Genomic DNA, 19,213 nt, shown 5'->3' on the forward strand with positions numbered 1-19,213 from the left:
CCAATGCAGCCAATATCACCCCCATGCATTAGTCAAAGAAGCACTGTTTGCAGGATGTAGGGGATGTATTTAGGGGCTCTGTGTGCCCTATCTACCCCCACACACACTGGGATGTATCCCCAGAGCAACACAGGACAGCAACAGGCTGATTCAGGGCACAACCATTGCATTAATGTACAATACCAGTGGGTAATCCTACTCTTGTAGGACCCCAGGTACACCTCTGGGCCAAAACTTGGCCCATATATCACATTGCCCACTGCACCTTGGGGCTCTGGTAGGAGACCGCCCATGGACGGAGTCATCAGTACCAGTGCATATATGAGCCATGGTCCTACAGGGGAGTGTATACTTGACCCATACCTTTATGGACAGTCCATGGGAAACAGGTCTCCAAGACAGAAAATGTGCACCCAAAAGATATATCTATAGGACTAGTTAAATGAGGGGTCTAAAGTGCGGAACGTCAATATTACCTAAACACCGCAACCATGACGCGTGCCAATGCCTTCCTCAGTCTTCCTCATCGCAAAGTGCAACGTAATGCCTTCGCTCAAATTTTGTAACAACAACCCATTTTTCAAGGCCAAGGGACAGCATATATTGACTCTCAAGTCTCCCAGCCAGTCAAACGTTTCGCAAACTTCCCAACTTTCGCCTTGTACCCCGGCCCTTGTTGCCTCCTCCCCGCACCTTCTCTACTTTCCAACATATTCATAAGGCTCCCGCTATCTCCCATTCGACTATGAGCATAGTCCTTGCTGACGTTTCTCCAATCTTCCTCCCTCAGCATGGGTGCATCATCATGACAGTTATCCTTGACCAATAGCCTCGCCAACGCCTTTGACAAATCGTACTCCTCCTCAAAGATGTGCTCGCCCGACTTCGATATCTTCCCCTTTGTTGTCGTAACGCACGCATGGTCCTTGAAATACAGCTCGTTATCAGCCAAGTCGTCCTTGTTCTCGTCCCACCACTTCTCCATCGACTCTTCGTTCTCCAACCCCGTCGCAACAAGGACGATCGGGACCTGCCCGCGGAAGACGACACGCTGGAAGATATCGTAGTTGATCTTGATGATTCTTCGGAACCGAGTCCCGCGCACGACGTACACGAGCAGGTGCACCCCGCCTTTCAGCTGCTTCAGGAGGTCAACGAGCTTCTCGCACGCTTCGTCCGCCGACACGGAGCCTTTAGAGCCCTCATTGAGCCCTGCGGTGTCCCAGAGCACATACTCGCGCTCGTCGATGGTGACTTGGTATGGCTCCGTCTCGAAGGTACATCCAAGCGCCTGGTTTGAGACTGCTGCGAGCGCGTTATCGTCGCTGGAGAGCATGTTGACTAGTGAGCTCTTGCCGACGCCGGATTCACCGAAGATGATCACGTTCGCTGGTGGAAGCTTGCCTCCAACAGAAGATCCTGCAAGGGACTCAGTGGCCATCGCAGGAGGTATAGGCGGCAGGGGATGGTCGATAAGGGTGGAAAACGGTGTTATCTCTGCCGCCTGACTGGACTGTGTGGCATTATGGGCACGATGAGCGGATAGTTGATGTGCCGTTGGGAGGGAGTTGTCGGACGGGCTGAAGGACGTAGGTGGTACTTCTCGCCCGTGCTGATCGTGATCTGACAACGCTTCATTCAAGGTGGGCTGGCCATGCAGCGCCGCATTTGGCGTTGTAACAGACGCAATGTGAGCTGCAGACGACAATGGCGGTGTGGTCATAGTCGTGCCCTGTCCATGCTGTATCGCGACCTGGGCGCGAGCAGAGGCTCCGTCATATGAGGTGGGGAAGGGAGGTGGACCTGCTCGAGCTCGCTGTCCAAACTGCTCATTACCTGGCGAAACTCCGCCCACCGACCCGTCACTACAGCTAGAAGAGAGGCCAGATGCGCTGTAATTCGATTGCATCGAGGAACGGGCGCTGGTTCGAACGTCTGGCTGTATCCTGTGGTACGTGTTGCTGTTACGTCTTTCCGACGACATACTCTGCTACATGAAGTTAACATTCTTGTCGCGTTTGTGCTGATTGACAGACGATGTACTTACCGAAAGGTTGTGCTTCAGAGATTTGTGCGAATGGTAAACCCTAAGACACCGTGAGCTGAAAGATAAAAGAGCGTTACCGGATGGGCCCAATCCACCATACTAACAGCGGAACGCCCAACTAGAATCGCTCTACGAATCTGCGTCCCCGTGTAAACCTTGTTGCCCCTCCTTCTATTGTTATTCGGGTGGCTAACTCAACTATAACTGTGTGTGGCTTCTGTTAGGCGCTTGGAATCCTCATAGCTGGTGTACCTGTGAGCTCCTTCTCTTCAGTACTATGCCTTTTCTCCCGTCTCTCGTGGGCGTAACCCGTTCATAAGGACGTTCTGATGGTCAGCTGTGCCGTAACAGCATCCGCTTGAGCGCCGAAAGTCCTCACCTTGCTTGCTCGGACAGTGCATCGTGTTTTTGGTTCATGTTCGGGATAGGATACGGCCATTAATCACTGCTGTATCCGACGTCGACACGACTGCTAACGGGCATTACTGGATATGGAATCCTTTTTTGTGAATCGCCTCGACGGTTTAAATCGAGGCGACTGTGTCTTGACCCTGCAGACATCACCCCTCTCACTCTGAAGGTAACGGCTCCTTTCCCTCGCAGTACGGAGGCGTAATTGACATGCTCTCAGGTTCGTTTAATATGAGCCAACCCATGAACATCATTTTATTTGGCGAAACCGGCGCCGGCAAGAGCTCTATAGTAAACATGCTCTCCGGACATCCAGTCGCGGAGATTTCCGGCGAAGCGGGGGGCTGCACGTTCAAATTTGACTGGTACCCCATCGACATTGGTAAAGAGACCTACCGCATCTTCGATACCGCTGGCCTCGACGAGGGTGTCGAAGGCACGATGCCGCCCGAGGACGCAATCGTGCAGCTATACCAGCTCATGACGAGTCTCGAGGGCGGTATCAACCTCATCATCTTTGTCATGCGAGGCCCACGCATCAAGGACGCGTCGCAACGCAACTGGCGTCTCTTTTATGAGATCTTCTGTAAACAGCAAGTTAACGCGGCCATAGTCATCACTGGACTCGAGCAGGAGGACGACATGGACGACTGGTGGCCGAGGAACAAGGCGCATTTCTACAGCTACGGGATGCGTCCGTTTGGCGCAGCGGGTATCACGGCTACTTTGGGGAAGAGGAAGGGGAACCGGTACCTCTTCCAGGAGGAGTACGACGAGTCTGTGGCAAAGGTCAGGAAGCTAATCCGCGATAACGCGATGCCGAACCCACGTTGTATCGACAAGGTCGAGTGGTTCGCGGACGTGATGTTACTTTGGTGTATTCCTGTTGGTCAGAAGAGTACGGCTGAAGTGCAGCGATTGATAGACCGATGCGGAATGTCGCCGGACGAGGCAGGTCGCCTCGCACGAAGACTTAGCTATGTGTAAATACTCGTGAATTAGAATATATTCTACCATAGCTGCTTGCATGTTAATAAACACATTGCATCCGTCCACGGCAATTAAAATACAAGCTCAAAGAGGATGAGGCTGCGGTTACGGCAAACATGAGGCATTGTGGCGATAGAGTTTCAGTCCCTAGACTAGGGACTACACGTAACGGAGTTCCCGATCACTATTTGGCATGATATACATCAGGGAGAGAAGAAGGAAGGGATGTCCTCAAGGCACTTTGATAAGAACTGAGAACCGAACGTCTAATTGTTTAACTAAGTAAGACGCTGCGAGCCTCAGTCCGCTCTTGACTGTCGAATTGAACCTCTCCTTCGAGAGCTCCATAGGTAAGCGTCAACAACGTCAGATAGTCGAGGCAGTGCACCCAACTCATGTTTACCCTAGCCGCCAGTCATGTCCATAAACGTCGTTATTTTCGGCGAGACAGGCGCAGGAAAAAGCTCCGTAGTCAACCTTGTCCTCGGGAGAGACGAGGCCCCCGTCAACAGCAGCGCCATTGGTGTCACCTTCGGCGCAAAACCGTATTCCGTCGATCTAGACGGACGCAGCGTGCGCCTCTTTGATACTTCCGGGCTCGATGAGGGCGACGAGGGCTCGGTGAGCCGCGAAGACGCGATCGTGCAGCTGTACCACCTCCTCACGAGCTTGGACGACGGCATCAGCCTGCTCGCGTTCGTCATGCGCGCGCCGAGGATCAAGCAGGCGCATGTCAATAACTGGCGGATATTCTGTGACGTGGTGTGCAAGCAGCGCGTGCCTGCGATTATTATCATCACGGGTTTGGAGAACGAGGATCCGATGAGTGGGTGGTGGACGAATAACAAGGGGGCGTTTGACAGGTATGGGATGTTTCCCAAGGATGTCGCGTGTGTCACTGCGACACGGGGAAAAGAGAAGAGCTTCGGATACACCTTCGGGGAACAGTACTCCGAATCAGCGACGAGAGTTCGACAGTGCATTGTGAATGCGGCTCTTTCACTTCCGCATCAGGTTGATAAAGTGGAGTGGTTCTCGAGGATGTACATCTTGGGCTGTATCCCGAATGGAGAGTCCGAAGGAGAGGAAGTCAAGCAGCTGATCGATAGATGTGGCATGCCTCGGGATGAAGCTGAGCGATTAGCTAGGAGGTTGAATGGGATATAAGTTAGTAATCCGATAGCTGAGCAATATATAGTCACTGCGAAAATAAATGGTAGCGCAATACCCGGTACGGCATTTTTTTGAGTCGCTGAGATAGATATAACAACATGGTTATAGTAAGCGCGAAAGTTAGAAGATACAGACCAAATGTGTACGTTCATTGAGCGTTGAACCAGGTGCAGAAACTGTATAAAGTTGTGTCACGTCAAGAATAACTCATTCCGGTCAGTTAATACAGCAAGTACTAGATACAGCATTCGTACATATGTTTGGGAGCTGTCATTGAATAACAATTATCACATGCACGAGTCCTTTTGCTCATCAATTGCGAGAAGATTGCCATCACAATTATATGCGCCATCACTGTCGTAAAAGCCGTCTCCGTCGAATCTTAGTTGGTTCTGAGGTCGGTGGAAGCTAACTTTGTTAAAGACACCCATGATCCGGACTACCTTCTTCCACCGAAGTGCCGCAAGACGATGATTTGGTCTCTCCGAGTCTTCCATCAGACTCCAGGCGCGGATATCCTGTTTTTCCCTCCCTGTTCCACGAAGGGGAAAGATGTCTGCGAGGTACATTGCAACCTTTAGGGCATTGTCTCCGATAATCGAGTCCAACAAATCCAGCTTGAAGGATCTGTAGATGCTGAACTGTCCTAGATGGTGACTGCCAATATCCCCTGGGCTCACACTGGTACCATCAACGGCTATGGCGATTTTCGTAAGCTGCGGGAGCTTCTTGTGAAATCGTCGTAACCCTGGAAGGGTTAGTCGCGAGCCGCCGCTCCAGCCGTTCCCTTCGTATATGCCGAGGGAGACTAGGTTCGGCCACGCATCTCCCATCTCTAGAAATTCGCTGTCAGTCAAAGCAACCGTTCGAAAAGTTACGATATTGATGCGGAGTAATTTGTTGAAGGGGGTAAGATGTTGGAGGGTGGTCCAATCGAGTATATACGAGAAGCCGACCCTACCCTCGCACATGGTGAGCTTGCTTAAGGCTTCTCTGTCAAGGCTTTCAGACAATGCGCTAGACAGGTGCGCGAGTGAAGTCGACGACGCTGCCCCTGCAGATGCTTCGAAAAGAGCTATGGATAATCTGTGTTTCCGAAAGGAGTCGAGCAGTTGGGCAGCATCTACGGATGTATCTGGACTTTCGAGAGCGATCGAATTGATCCTAGGAAAGATAGGTGTAGTGGGATATGTGAACACGCAGGTGCTCGACGGGAGCTTGGTAATGTCAAGCGCCCAAATACACGTTCAGAATCTCGTGGTGCAGCGGATGGAGTTGTGAGGACGGCGAATATCATACTCGGAGAAGGGAAAGGTCACAATGTGTTGACTAGCGGGACGAGACGCGTCATAATTACAGTTCCGCTTTGACCCACAGCGCTCTCCGAAACCGATGACCTTGACACACATATGAGTTTGACTCAAGCCCACAAAGGACGATGATGGTGCGCTAGCATGTTTTTGTCCCTCCACCATCATTGAATTGAGTGCTGTATGTTCCAATTTATTTCACGAAAAATCCCCAACATATCGTGGGAGGAACCACACATGACATCATCTAACTATCATATGATGGGCCGGCGTTGTATAGACCGAAGCTTCCACACTTTCTCCTCATCTTCGATCTGTCCCGAGCCGTATACGGTGGTCCAGACATTCCAACTTCCAACTTCCAAACGTCAATCATCCCTTCCTTGCCTTGCTACACACAGCAAGACACACAGATCACGGCCACAACATGCATCACGCCCTGCAAATCAACGAAATCATCACCATCGTCGTTTGGTTTGTCGGCCAACCCGACTCAAGCGTGAACGGTGAAGCAGACCCGCAAAAGAGCCTTGCAGCTTTGGCCAGAGTCTGTCGCACTCTCTCAGAGCCAGCGTTGGACGTCTTATGGTCGGACCTCAGCAGCTTGTTCCCACTGTTTCGATGCCTGCCTGGCGACCTCATCACCTATCATAGTATGCATGTCTTTGGTAATTTCGTACGTCTTCTATGACTTGTCTATGACCGCTTTAAGGGCCAGAATTTAACCCATGCTTCTCTGTATTAATAATTCGCTCAAATAGAAATTCCAGCTAAGAAGGCGTTTCACTCACCGCGACTGGGACGTTTTCTTCAAGTACTCGGCACGTGTTGTCAAACTTCGCGTGATTCCAGAAGGTCCCGAATGTATCCCGCCAGAGATCTATCTCGCTTTATCCCTCCCGCCCGCTTCGATTGTTTTTCCCAGGTTGCGACGTTTGCATTGGGTTGAATGGACAGGTACCGCTGAACGCTGTATATTCATGAGACAGCTGCTCGGCCCCTCCATAATCCAGCTGAACCTTACCTTCACCAGCCGCGAGACAATGACAGCGCATTTCCTTGGGCTGGTCTCTACTCTGGGTGCATTATGTCCCAGAGTCAAGGACGTAGAATTTTTCGGACAAGGCGACCTTCAGGAGGATGCCGTCGGGGCATTGTCCGAAACTATCTGTTCCTGGCACGATCTTGAAGTTGTACAGTGCTTCTCCCGTCTGAACATCACAGCATTGCGACACCTCGCGTCCCTCAATTCACTTCGAATTCTCCGCTTGCAGTCACTCATGCTCAACCCGTATCCTACAGATCTTTGGGGTGTATCTAACGGCTCTCCTTTCCCTGGTATCCACTCAATTACTCTCAATAGTACTTTCAGCACACTGTCAACTGCCGCTGAGATGGTTAGCTCCCTTCAACAAATGCATGTGGCACCTAGAAGCTTTACCGCGGCGGCGGGGAGGGTTTCGGAAAACTCCATGGTGCAACTTTTCCAATCAATTGCGAATGGATTCGATAGAGAGGCCTTGACCGATGTTTCCGTCTCAGAATTGGCATTTTTGGCCCAGACGCTGCCTGAATCAAGTCGTATCAATCCAGACATGTTTCGTCACATCCTATCCTTCCAAAATCTACGTTGCATCGACATTCAGTCTAGGCGAGATGTCTTTATGACAGACGGTGCACTTCTGCAAATGGCGACATCCTGGCCGCACCTCTCATCACTGCGTATCAACCAGAGATTTGGCTGGCAGACAAGGTCAAATGTAACCCTGCACGGATTACGCAATATGTTGCAGGCGCTACCTTGGCTTATAGATCTGGCAGTGGCCATCGACGCAGACACTTTTTGTCCCATGGATGTCGAGAGCGACAAATTAGGAAATTTTTGCATTTACAGGCCCTTCACTATAGATTTGCTGGATTCATGGGTTAGCAAGAACATCCCGGAGGTAGCAGCGTTTTTAGCCGACATATTTCCGCTTCACGAGATAGGCAGGCAAGACCGTTCGATCCATGCCTGGAAAAATACACTACGAACGAGGGAGACGAGTGGCTATGTGAATGCATGGGAAACTGTAATTCGCACAGTGGGTGTTATCAACAAGGTCAGTCTGAAGAGACCGCAGACGCAGCTGAGGTTCGATAGGGATGGAGACTATGACAATGAGGGAGCTTATAATATTGATGGTGGGCTGTTATTGTCTGATTAGATGCAGTCGATGATAGCCTATGTCGAGTACATGAACGCTCACCAATGTACAATAAGTGGCCTGCGTATCCCACATTCCAACTTGCCGTTTGATCCCGAGTTTCTTAGACAAAGCTGATACAGTCCTGTTTGGTGCTCCACGTTCAAAAGTCGGCGGCCCGTCGACCGTAGAGCTTCTCCACTGGACCGTTAGCTGCAGCGCTCGCGTGGCACTTAACTCGACTGGTAAACATGATACCATAAACTGTGTGGAGTTCAAGGTGCTTTTAGATGCAAATACAACGCAAACGCAGTTTATTACAACAATTCAGACCCATAGAAGTTTAATTTTGCTATCGAGTATAGCACCTCCTGGGCGCTTACTGCGGGGTACAGGGATACGAGTCCACGTTGACCGTATCAACGACCCACGTCAACCCCCCGTCGGGCGTCGACAAGCTCGAGTCGCTTGTGCCAGCCTTGTACAGCGTGCTGCCCCAGTCTGGGTCTGCCGCGCCAAGCACGATCTGTGTGCTGCGGTACGCTTTAATACATCAAAATCATCAGTGACTAGCACTATGTCATATAGCGACGAGTGTTTTTACTGTGAGCGGGCATGTTCCCACTGACGTTGTCCTGACATTCAACCGCGATATTCCAGGCATACGGCCTGCCCGAGGTACTCGTGAACGTGGACAGCAGCTGACCATCTCTGTACACGTTCTGCACCGTCGTGCCCGTCGAGTCGTCGTAGTTGACTATGATCGTTGATAAGCACCGCCTACGTAGACACATAAAAAGAGAGGGACTAACAGTCCATGTCCAGCATGTCGCCCTCGATCACGGGGACGTAAGCTCCGGCGGTCTGGGCATTCGTGTTCCCGTCGTTGAAACCCGCAAAGACACACCACTGGCCAGCCTGGCCACCGCAATTAGTTTCCCGCACATCAATCCACTGCTCCACGCATTCCAGTGCACTGAAGATAAATATCACCTAGCAGGGTCCGCGAACGAAACGATGATACTCTGAACGAGACCCTTGTTCGCCGTCTCCATGCCAGGCCAGATAGCGAGGCGGTCGGTCTGCGGGTTCGGCGCCGCGGAAACCTAGAGTATCGTCTTGGAGGAGGCAACTCAGGCGCCGCTGTTGACGCCCCATGAGTTGAGCCACCACTCGCCGCCAAAGCAGACGGTTGCGGAGGCAAGGAGGGGTAAAGAGGAGAGCGAGAGCGAGAGAGGGAGGATGGATCGCATTGTTGTCGTGTGACGAGGGGAGCGGTTAGTTAGTGAATTGAGTGTGTCTGATTGTCCCCAGCTTATACAGTGTTATAAACGGGGTTTTTGGCCATCGAAATATCGGTGCTCCGGAAAATTATTCCAGGATGCATCCTAGAACGAAAGTGTAAATAAGCTGGTTAACCAGCGTTGTCACTTGGGGAAAGTTGCAGTGTTGAGCACTCACAGCCTGCAGCAATGACTGTCATCCTCGCGCCTCGAGGAAGTCATAACCACCATGTTTTGGCATTCGCAGCAGATGCGGGGTTTTACATCGCCAACTTGAAAGTTTCGTCGGCCTGTTTGAGGTTTAGTGAATAGTTTCTTGCGGTTTCCGTCTGTCAGAGTCTCGGGAGAAGCGTCGAAACCGCCGTTTCTGTCCAACTTCATGTGAATATCGGTGAAGTAGGCATAACGTTGAAACCATGAGAATGTGGAGAACGAACCTCCGAATGATTCGACAGCGAAAAATAATATGACATTGACGAAAACCGACTTGCAGTCCAAGTAGAAGCAGTCAATAATAGCACTTATGCCAAGTACACGAAGGCCCAACCGTGTGCTATATGCTCTCCGAATCCCACATTAGATCCTGCAACCTGATTCCTAGCTCTTTCGATAACACCGACACGACCTCGTAGGATACTCCGCACTTAAACGCCGGCGGTCCATCTAGTTTCTCCACCGGCGTCGTCCGCTGCAGCGCTCGCATGGCGCTCAGTTCGCAGATCTGGATGCAAAAAAGTTCAAGTCAGTTCTCAACGACGTCCCTTATGCATGGATTTCAGGATACTCACAGCTGCGTAGACATGTACTCGCCGCAATTCCATGTCAGTATATTCTCCCGGAAGGGATAAATGCGGCGCTGGCAACCTGTCTTCGGCGTCGTTCTCTTCTAGAAGCGCCCCAAGGATGGCAAGCAATCTATCGAGTGGGAATGGGGAAGGACCTACAAGTCGCTGGGCAACCTGTCCTAAAGCGTTAGACGCATAAGAACGAAGGAATAGGCAAACAGACCGACCTTGACCGCGCCACTCGCCGACCCTTTCCTCGGCGAGGTTGATCTAGCCCTCCGCCTCTTCCTCTTCCGTTCGTCCGATCCTCGGCCGAACATCCGCAAGTCGGACTTAGCGGGATTCGTCGACGCGAGGAAGGACGCGACTAAGATGTACTTCGACAGCCTAGGCAGGTGCAGGACCATACTGCTGCTCTGGCTTTGACCGTGTCCATGGGCAGCGGTAGCAGCCACGGGTCGAGGAATGGGAATGCCAGAGTCCGGGCTGGCGAGCACGCCCTCCGGGGGCTCGTTTGTCTTCGCCCAGCTGACGGCATGGGACTTGCGCGGGAGAAGAGTCTCGACGGCGGATGTGATTGAGGTGCGGAAGTACCCCAGGAGACGGAGGCGGTGGTCTTCGTTCAGTAGAGCGCGGAGTCTCCTCGCACGCCTGTCCTTAGGGGAATCTTGCTCCCCATCTCGGGTCGCTTCGACGTCCATAGCGACCTCATCATCATCATCTTCCTCCCGTAAACGCTCTAGGATGGGTTGTACGAAGCCGGGCCAGCGTGCTGCAGCGACGTACTGCAGCTGCGCGGGATCGTGCGTGAATTTGGCGCAAGCGCCGTATAGGAATTCTGCGTAACTCTTGTAGAGCGGTTCGAGAGCTACGTTATAGACATCGGTAGAAGGAATTGAGTCGTCTTTGGTGGTGCAGGTATTTCGGAAGGATTGGAGTAGGCGCTCGATTGTTTCTAAGTGTTAATTCATTGAATGAGCACACGAGGCGTACGTGGGCCGTATGACATGGCGAACCGTACCTTGTTGTGCTGGAGGCTCAACGGCAATGCAATATGGGTCTGGTGCTGCGCCATTCGGCGGTCGCATATCGTGCCAGTGCACAGTAGACACCAGGATTACGCTGATTCTTACACGTGCCTATGTGGCATAGTGTCAGAACATAGTCGCGATTTGCATAGAAGCTTAGTATTGACTCAGTAGCAGAGTTATGTGAAGAGGAACTCACCACTTCCGCCAGACACGTCAAGGGCACGATCACCTCAGGCATGTTCTCCTTCAGTCGCTCCGCCTTGTCGATCACGATGACCAGCACTGGGCCCTCATCCATCCCTTCAAATTCTTCGTCATCCACTGCCTTGGCTTTTCCCTTCCCCTTCCCTTCAACATTGTCCTTCCCAAAACCACTCGCATTCTTCCCAGCACCCTGCGCATACACCGCCCGCAACCCCTCGCAGAAGCTGTCAAAGCAGTCGTTCCACCTCTCCTCTGAACCGAGCCCGTTGGGTCCAGGCCAGTTCGTGCACCCATCCGACCATGATGGAATCCATTGCGCCAGCTGGTTCAGCACGCCGTCGTACAAGAGTCGCGGCTTGAAACACGCGACGGCGTTCACGTGTGCGACGTAGAGAGGAGGGAAGTCCGGGATCGTTGGCTTCGCATTGGGTGTTTCCTCCGTGTTATCCTGCCCCGTCTCCGCATTGCCTTTCTCCTTTTGCTTCCCTTTCCCCCGTCTACTTGAGCTTCTTGGTGGAGTCTTCTTTGGCGAAGATGTCGATGCCTCGGAGTGAGAAGAGAACCCAGAAGGGCCGGGCGCACGCGAGAGAACGTCGTCAATGATGGAAGACACGACGCGTGCTCCGCTGGAAGTCGTGTCGGTAATGTGAATGAATGGTGGTAAACCATTGCTGCCACTCGCAAGCAGCTCGGCGAGGTGGGAAACGAAGTTGGAGTAGCCGGGGTGTTGATGCGCGAGGTCGTTGATGAGGTCGAAGCTGCCTAAGTCTAAGTGTTCGTCTGCAGCATTTGCCATGAACGTTAACGAGGATAGAGGAAAGCGTAGTGAAGAAAGGAGGAGCGTTTGAGAATGCGACGCGTTAGAAGTTGCGAGACGCGGAGTACGCGTGGTGCGTGGGCGCGAGAAGGTAAGAGACGTCCGCGGCGGACACGAACAGCAACGCGCCCTGATCTTGTCGTCAACAATCACTCCATCGCCCACGATCCTTTGGATCCTAGCTGCTCAACCTTCATCTTCAACATGCATCATGCTCTGCAGATTGAAGAGATCGTCGAAAACATACTCTGGTTTGCAGGCCCAAGGGAGTCGTCTACTTCCTTTCGCCCTCCCAGTTGGGATGACAAGGGCCACCCATTCAAGAGTCTTGCGGTCTTGGCTCGTACATGTGCTGCGTTATCTGAGCTGGCACTGGATGCCCTTTGGGCGCACATCGATAGTATCGAGCCGTTGTTGTTATCCCTTCCCGACGCTCTCATCGAGGTTCAAGAAAGTGGCCCCATCTGGCACAAGTCATTCGTGAGCCACATCACGGCTAGAGTGTCTGAACTTATCCACTCATGAATTCGAATCTACATTTTCAGGCTAAAGCGGCCGTTCAGTCTCAACGGTTGGAAAACTTTTTGCAAGTACTCCAGCCGCATGCTCAGTCTGCGTTGGAGGCACACCATGCACAGCCAACTTACTTCTGACGTTTACCAAACCCTATGTTATCCACCCACTTCAACTCTGTTTCCAAAGCTGCATAATAGTCTGGGAAGGGCCTTTGACACAAAACCTGGATTCCGATCGGATACCGCTTCTGAGACAGCTGCTTGGGCCGACGATCACGAGTCTGAGCATTTCCCGTGTGGTGACACACGCACCTACCCTTGGTCTGATCGCTATCCTCCCTAGCATCTGTCCTCGTGTCAACGCATTTCACTGGGAAGATGGCGATACCCCCAATCCAGAACTTGAGGTCTCTGTTTTATCTCGAGTCGTTTCCTCATGGGATAATCTTGAGCTGGTGCGGTGTAATCTGCTAGATTGCGGTGCACTTCAGCACTTAACACGCTTGAAGAACCTGACGTCGCTAACAACGGATCTTCCCAGTCACCCCTCGTCCTCGATTTTTCAGGCGTTTGAGCCACCCATGTTCGAGGCACTCATCTCGCTGCAGCTCTCAACTTCACCCGACGATTCGCTTTCAGTCATGGCTGAGCACATCCGAGGCTTAAACCATGTGCGATTGGCTCCAATAGAGTTCACCGCTAGGAGCGAGCATTCTTCCCCATCATCATTAACAGACCTCTTCGATGCGTTGGCCGCCCACTTCAACAATACGACGTTAAGAACCCTCGATGTTCGGGAATTCGCCAATAGGCCACCCGATGTTTTCATTGACCAGCATACATTTTCCAGACTCCGCACGTTTCAACATCTATCCCAGATATCCATAGACACTGGGCGCTGCGCTGTTGACTTGGACGATAACGCCCTCCTACAGATGGCAGAGGCGTGGCCAAACCTCATGGCACTATCCATCAATCCCATGACAGGCTGGAGAAGACGGTCCCAGGTGACCTTCCGCGGCCGAATAACCTTCATAAGCAAGCTCCCCCAACTTAGCGAGCTGGGAGCTGCAGTTGATGGCAATACTCTGACCCTTTTAAACATCGAGCATGATAGCAACGGACAGACCAGCATAGAAAAACCGTTTGTTTTGGATCTTTTAGATACAAGGATAGAAGGTAATGATGTACCGGAGGTTGCAGCATGTCTCGCCGATATGTTCCCTTGTATGGGCTTGGAAGGGTTTACCCCAGTCCATGCGTGGAAATGGAGGTACAGCACGGGCCTGGATGAGGGAGGCATCTGATGTTTACGTGGGTAGATGGGAGTGTGTTGCTCGTACTGTCGGCTTTATAAATCGGGTTAGGCACAGGAGGGGTCGACAGAGTAGTGTATAATAAATATTCATGACATAGATTCTGATGATGTTGCTCCGTATATAACCTTTCGTTCAGTAGCCAAATTCAAGTCATTCAGTCGAAAGCTAATGATCGCAGCCAGGTTGGCGAGACGAGGATAGCGACGCACTGCAACCTTAAGCCTATGGTCAGCCCTGACGCGGTTCTACTCACATGGGATGACGCATCGATGAAGCCTTCAACCAAACATATTGTAAGAGATAAATAAGGATACCGTGATAGTGCATACGTGATAAGTAGTCTTCGTTGCTGACACAGGAGTGCGCTGTAACTTCAGAACCTCCAAAGTTACAGTGCCATGTTTAGCGACGGGCCACACTACTCTCATCAAGAGGGTTACAGCCTTCGCCTGTATGCTTGCACAGGCGCGCAATACGGTTTCGGAGAGCGGAGTAGGCGTGGCGATGTGTATGTGCGTGGTTTTCGGAATTCTCTCAGGTGGAATGGTGGTCTTGAAGGGTGTGCATTTGATGGGTCAGGCGGGTGAGTGTCCGCGCTTTCGCTTGTATGGATTTATCAGCTGTCCTGGTTCTTTCTCGCCGCCGCCGGTATAATCGGATTTACCGCTCTCCTCCGAGTCTGAAGGCACCGCATCCGACTTTGTGTACGCATTTCTCTCCGTTTCGTCCTCGTGCACGCTGACACACGTCTCCTTGTCCGCCTCCCGCTTCCGGGTATGGTGGAGGATAGACGATGACGAATAACGAGCACCCGAACTCGAAAATTCGTCACCGCACGATGGAGTGGCAACGGAATGGAAGCTACCGGCGTGTCGAAGAGGAGTGGTTAGGGTTTGGTCAGCCACCATGCTCGTTGGGCTGAGATGCGTCGCTGAGGACACCACTCCGATAGGCTTCTGTAATGGAAATCCACTACTTCATTTTTTTTGCCATGCACCAGGCAGAATTGGGACGTACATTGACAATAATTTCGCCTTCGAACTCTTCTAGAACGGTGGCGTTGACGAGGTCGAGTTCTTTTGCGTAGAACTTCCAAAGCTGTGTTTCGGCTGAACATCGTGGTAGAGCAGTGTGGTAGACGTGGAGACACGATTGATTGATTGGCTCGGAGAATTCGTTCATAAGCTGGTATGCGTCAGATAATAGATCGATGACCGTATCTTGATCAGGCCATGATGTCCATGTCTGTTTCGAAAGGATAGTTGGGTGAGCGAGAATTTCCTTGCCCAACGCATCTTCAAATACTTACTTTCACCACCTCGATTGCTTGCTGGAGAGACGTGATACAGGGATCAAATACACCTATAATGGGCGCAGCCTCCATCCAGTGAAGGAGATGCTCGCTGACAAAATCTAGCAGAGCGTCGTGAAGCCTGGTTTCGGACAATGACTCGCACAGATGATAGGTCCAGTGAGTGACCGCGTAAGCGGTCGCATGAGACATAGCGCTAGCTTGCCTGTCTGAGAAGTCTTGTATTTACGTATGGGGGTTTAATGTCTCTCCAAGACGACACATATCTCTGGTAAGCGACCGCTCCATGCGTTCAAGGCAGGCAGAGGCAAGGTGGCACTGAACGACAGCAGGGTCAGTGAAACCGGGCCTGGAGCCCTGTAGTAGATAATTGCGGAGTGACGGGTAGTGTATCATCACTGGTTCGAGGGTGGAAGGCGCAGACACGATGGCTGCCATAGAGTCAAGGATGGGGCACACGTCATAGCGCATGAGGTGGGAGATGTCACCAGCTGACATTGGTTGCCGCAAGGAAAGGACGAGGGAGATAGTCGCCGATCCTTGAGAAGGATTCTCTGACGAGTTGATGACATCCCGGAATAGCATATTCACTTTACAAGACCCAGAGGTCCGCAAAAGTGCGCCCACAATGGCCCACCGTTCCGACAGGCTCGCCCTCACTATCAGGTTAGCCAACGTTGCGACCACGACAAAGTTGCTTGAGGCTTTGCTGAGCGATAGTAGGAAATGCCTTCCCAATGCGCTGGGGTCCCGACCTCTACACTGACGCAGGTTAATGAAGGACATCTGAATAAAGTGCTCAATATCGCTTTTAGCGTCGAAATCTTCCATTTTAAATCGAACGAGGGAAACGAGAGGAGGCTCAGCAATAATATCTCGGACGTGCTTGTACGGACGACTGGTGAATATGACGCGGAAGCCGTCGGTGGTGTCCTTGTGAAGGGCGTCGACAAGAAGGCGGATGAGCTGGGGGAGGTGGTGACTGTGATCGCCGGAGTTGCACTGTTCTAACCCGTCGAAGAGCATGATCATTGTCTTCCCTAATTCAGACCATATAGTCTTCAGAACCTCAATCGGCCTGAGCACAAGATGCGTGAATTGGTCATGCCGCGGTTTCTCGGGCTTGAGCAGCTGCGTGTCGTCAGTGATGGCCTTGATGATGACCTCTTTAACGACCGGGTGAAGGAGACCAAGCTGATAAGCAATGGTGGGAATGAGATGGTCGGTGGTGCTGTGCTTGGGATGACTACGAGAGAAAAAGAACGTAGCAACTAAACTGCCGTTGTCGTGGAACTCCTGTGCGAGCGTATGCGCTACGGTGGACTTGCCCGACCCTGCTTCCCCAGAGAGCCAGATAATCTTGCCGCTCTCCCTGTGAATAGCATCCAGTAACTGGTCCAGGAGATCTACGCGAGTACCTGGAAGACATTGCGATGACTTTTGCTCGGCGGGATCGAACGTTGCGGAATGGATGCACTCCTCTCCGAGGCTCTTCCATGCGTCGTGCTGGACTGGGTCGAGCATTGTTGGGCGCTGGAGTTTACTTCATGTAAGTGAGCGCGACTGAAGGATCCATAAGATGTGAGACTCACTCGAACAACGGTGGCAGGGGAAGATGAAGGGGAGAAGTTGAGGGGTAAGTGGGCAATGCCCAAGCGCTCATACAGCATCACACAGCATTGTTGTACCTTTGTTCGCACGTGTACGTTAGAGCGACAGGAACCCTGAGCGCTTAAAGTAGATCATGATAGAATTCGAACTGAACGCACCCATAACCTTGTGTTAGCTAGCAAACACGTCCACAATGCGTCCTGGAAGTACTCCTGGTCCATCCCGAACCGGACATGGGCCGTCGTCAACCTAAGCGACGCCGTTGGCTCTGCATTTATTTCATTGGCTTCCCGCAATGGTGTACGGTGACATTGGTGACGAAGAGCATGTATACGGAGCCCTGCTATCTGACTTATGGTGGACGAGTGGCAGAGGGGGCAAGTGAAGATGGACCAGGGAAACAGGAAACGGGAAACGGGAAACGGGACGGAGGCGCGTCGGGTCACGAGATCGCGTGGGATAAAAATCCTCGTCTTGCTCATCATCGCCTCCCATCCGCTTTATAACGTAGGGCCACGCGCGCGCAGCAAAAGCCCGCTACCTAGACATTGATGCAATTATTATTATTTTTAATTTGCTGCAATAGTCCGAGCGTACCCTGTAGAATTGCGAGTGTATAATATACAGCCATTATAGACAGGTATAGAGTAGGGTATGTAATACTACGTCGCACCCGAGCCCCGTATCACAGAGCATTCCTCTTTGCAGGGGAAGGAGAAGGGGAGTCAGCCTTTTGTTTGCCCTTAAGTCTTAGATGATGATCCGATACTCATCAACACATTGGTAAGAGCAGGGCTGGGAGTTCTTTTAGTGGGCGTTGAGGGGAACCTAACGAGTGAAAGTACCTCACGGATCTCAATTGGCCCACCGCATTAATATTCGGACAGCACCTTGATTTCCAGGAGAGGCAAGGACTCTATCAGTCGAGATATCAACATTGAAAATACTGGAAGGGCCAAAGAACAATTGTTGGATCTCTGCCTTACATCACCTATACTGATAGCAATGAGAGTGGGACCAACAAGATCCATAGAACCAGTACAGCATTGGTTAATATCCACATTGTCACGGGAACTTGACAACAAATTAGGTGCTTGCATTGAGTGAGAATTGTCCGCATGGACATGGGCATGGATAACACATCCGCATGGATAGGCATATATAGTCTATGAACATCGCAAACAACTGAGGAAAAGGAAGTCATTGGTTGATGATATGGAAATTAGAACGCCAGCACGGTGAGGGGGCGAAACGGGGGAAGAGTAGCGGCCGGGCTGATTCAGTATCGGGATCCCAAATATGCCTAAAGAAGGAAAATGCGCGCGCGGAAAGCGAAGCGGGGGTCAAAATATCACGTGATCTCGTTTGAGCTGATTTTTGGCAGAGATCCCTAGTACACGAGTTGCGCTGAGACCCACTACCTAAGGTAGCGGGAATAGCGAGTACTCTCAGAACTCTGTACGCAATACGCTTTGCAGATAGCGGAGGTCCTCTCTATCATATTCTGGAATGCTACTCCGGGTCAGACCGATTGGGACGATACTCTTTACCCTCCAAAGTGGAACAATAGCAGTCGACCGCACCAGACCCTGGCAGCCTTAGCTCAGACGTGTCGCAGTTTCTCCGAGCCAGCTCTGGATATGTTATGGTCCAGAGTCACCGATGTGCTCCTTCTACTGCTATGTCTCCCTGACGAGGTTATTCACGCTGGGGAGCGAGCGAACGAGAGTGGTTATGAATGGACATTGTTCGTGAGTTGACCATTAGCCCCTAAATACCGTCTTAACTGAGCTTCCGACCCCGCCCGCACAACTAGGCACTTAGTCTAAGGCGATCATTGGTCGACTTGTCATCGCCGGAGCGGCCATGGCGAAAGAAAAGGCAGTGGAACGGCACACGAAGATGGTCAAGGAAATTGGACAAGATCAATCCAAGATCCTAACCTATTCGGATGGCTCCCTACTGGAGGAGGACGGGAGGAGGAGAACGGGGACGGGATGGGTGGGGTACGTAGGGGGGCAAGTGAAGATGGAGGGAAAGGAGGGCCTCGGAGAGAGAGCCGAAGTATATGACGGCGAGATGCTCGGGATCGTACGTGCACTCGAGGACGCGATGCAAGTCGCCGATGCCGACAGGAACATCAAACACATATACATATTCGCAGACAACGCTGCTGCTGTCCAAGCCGCCTTCTACGCGGAACCGGGACCATCGCAACA

At 51.8% G+C, this 19,213-nt stretch overlaps 10 protein-coding genes across 10 annotated transcripts; 5 read left to right on the forward strand and 5 right to left on the reverse strand.

The window, feature by feature from the left end:
• Positions 1-817: 817 nt before the first annotated feature.
• Positions 818-1,387, reverse strand: CONPUDRAFT_25569 (P-loop containing nucleoside triphosphate hydrolase protein; the record flags this gene model as incomplete). The annotated part of the gene is made up of 1 exon (XM_007764177.1): positions 818-1,387. A coding segment is annotated over one exon (570 nt), but the record flags the coding sequence as incomplete, so codon positions are not given.
• Positions 1,388-2,564: 1,177 nt separating this feature from the next.
• CONPUDRAFT_140818 (uncharacterized protein) lies at positions 2,565-3,445 on the forward strand (the record flags this gene model as incomplete). Its single annotated transcript, XM_007764846.1, has 2 exons — positions 2,565-2,627; positions 2,679-3,445. The coding sequence occupies exon 2, from the start codon at positions 2,690-2,692 to the stop codon at positions 3,443-3,445; it is 756 nt and encodes a 251-aa protein (XP_007763036.1). The 5' UTR covers positions 2,565-2,627; positions 2,679-2,689.
• Positions 3,446-3,858: 413 nt separating this feature from the next.
• On the forward strand, positions 3,859-4,615 carry CONPUDRAFT_160953 (uncharacterized protein; the record flags this gene model as incomplete). The annotated part of the gene is made up of 1 exon (XM_007764847.1): positions 3,859-4,615. The coding sequence occupies exon 1, from the start codon at positions 3,866-3,868 to the stop codon at positions 4,613-4,615; it is 750 nt and encodes a 249-aa protein (XP_007763037.1). The 5' UTR covers positions 3,859-3,865.
• Positions 4,616-4,908: 293 nt separating this feature from the next.
• Positions 4,909-5,592, reverse strand: CONPUDRAFT_68716 (uncharacterized protein; the record flags this gene model as incomplete). The annotated part of the gene is made up of 1 exon (XM_007764461.1): positions 4,909-5,592. The coding sequence occupies one exon, from the start codon at positions 5,590-5,592 to the stop codon at positions 4,909-4,911; it is 684 nt and encodes a 227-aa protein (XP_007762651.1).
• Positions 5,593-6,358: 766 nt separating this feature from the next.
• Positions 6,359-8,138, forward strand: CONPUDRAFT_68717 (uncharacterized protein; the record flags this gene model as incomplete). Its single annotated transcript, XM_007764462.1, has 2 exons — positions 6,359-6,607; positions 6,693-8,138. 2 exons carry the CDS (start codon positions 6,359-6,361, stop codon positions 8,136-8,138), a joined length of 1,695 nt encoding a protein of 564 aa, XP_007762652.1.
• Positions 8,139-8,496: 358 nt separating this feature from the next.
• Positions 8,497-9,211, reverse strand: CONPUDRAFT_44252 (uncharacterized protein; the record flags this gene model as incomplete). The annotated part of the gene is given in 4 exon segments (XM_007764242.1): positions 8,497-8,660; positions 8,722-8,874; positions 8,930-9,093; positions 9,111-9,211. Coding segments are annotated over 4 exon segments (582 nt in total), but the record flags the coding sequence as incomplete, so codon positions are not given.
• A 478-nt stretch (positions 9,212-9,689) lies between these two features.
• Positions 9,690-12,216, reverse strand: CONPUDRAFT_160954 (uncharacterized protein; the record flags this gene model as incomplete). The annotated part of the gene is made up of 7 exons (XM_007764848.1): positions 9,690-9,767; positions 9,838-9,886; positions 9,948-10,121; positions 10,189-10,359; positions 10,413-11,140; positions 11,207-11,324; positions 11,413-12,216. 5 exons carry the CDS (start codon positions 12,214-12,216, stop codon positions 9,954-9,956), a joined length of 1,989 nt encoding a protein of 662 aa, XP_007763038.1. The 3' UTR covers positions 9,690-9,767; positions 9,838-9,886; positions 9,948-9,953.
• A 225-nt stretch (positions 12,217-12,441) lies between these two features.
• Positions 12,442-12,890, forward strand: CONPUDRAFT_148225 (uncharacterized protein; the record flags this gene model as incomplete). Its single annotated transcript, XM_007764849.1, has 2 exons — positions 12,442-12,717; positions 12,783-12,890. The coding sequence occupies 2 exons, from the start codon at positions 12,442-12,444 to the stop codon at positions 12,888-12,890; spliced, it is 384 nt and encodes a 127-aa protein (XP_007763039.1).
• A 72-nt stretch (positions 12,891-12,962) lies between these two features.
• CONPUDRAFT_140821 (uncharacterized protein) lies at positions 12,963-14,744 on the forward strand. Its single transcript, XM_007764850.1, has one exon. It carries the CDS (start codon positions 13,334-13,336, stop codon positions 14,057-14,059), a length of 726 nt encoding a protein of 241 aa, XP_007763040.1. The 5' UTR covers positions 12,963-13,333; the 3' UTR covers positions 14,060-14,744.
• Positions 14,745-14,962: 218 nt separating this feature from the next.
• CONPUDRAFT_160957 (uncharacterized protein) lies at positions 14,963-16,907 on the reverse strand (the record flags this gene model as incomplete). The annotated part of the gene is made up of 3 exons (XM_007764851.1): positions 14,963-15,027; positions 15,089-15,316; positions 15,381-16,907. One exon carries the CDS (start codon positions 16,905-16,907, stop codon positions 15,609-15,611), a length of 1,299 nt encoding a protein of 432 aa, XP_007763041.1. The 3' UTR covers positions 14,963-15,027; positions 15,089-15,316; positions 15,381-15,608.
• Between the last annotated feature and the right edge of the window lie 2,306 nt (positions 16,908-19,213).

Source organism: Coniophora puteana, assembly GCF_000271625.1.
Source record: "Coniophora puteana RWD-64-598 SS2 unplaced genomic scaffold CONPUscaffold_1, whole genome shotgun sequence".
Taxonomy (NCBI): domain Eukaryota; kingdom Fungi; phylum Basidiomycota; class Agaricomycetes; order Boletales; family Coniophoraceae; genus Coniophora; species Coniophora puteana.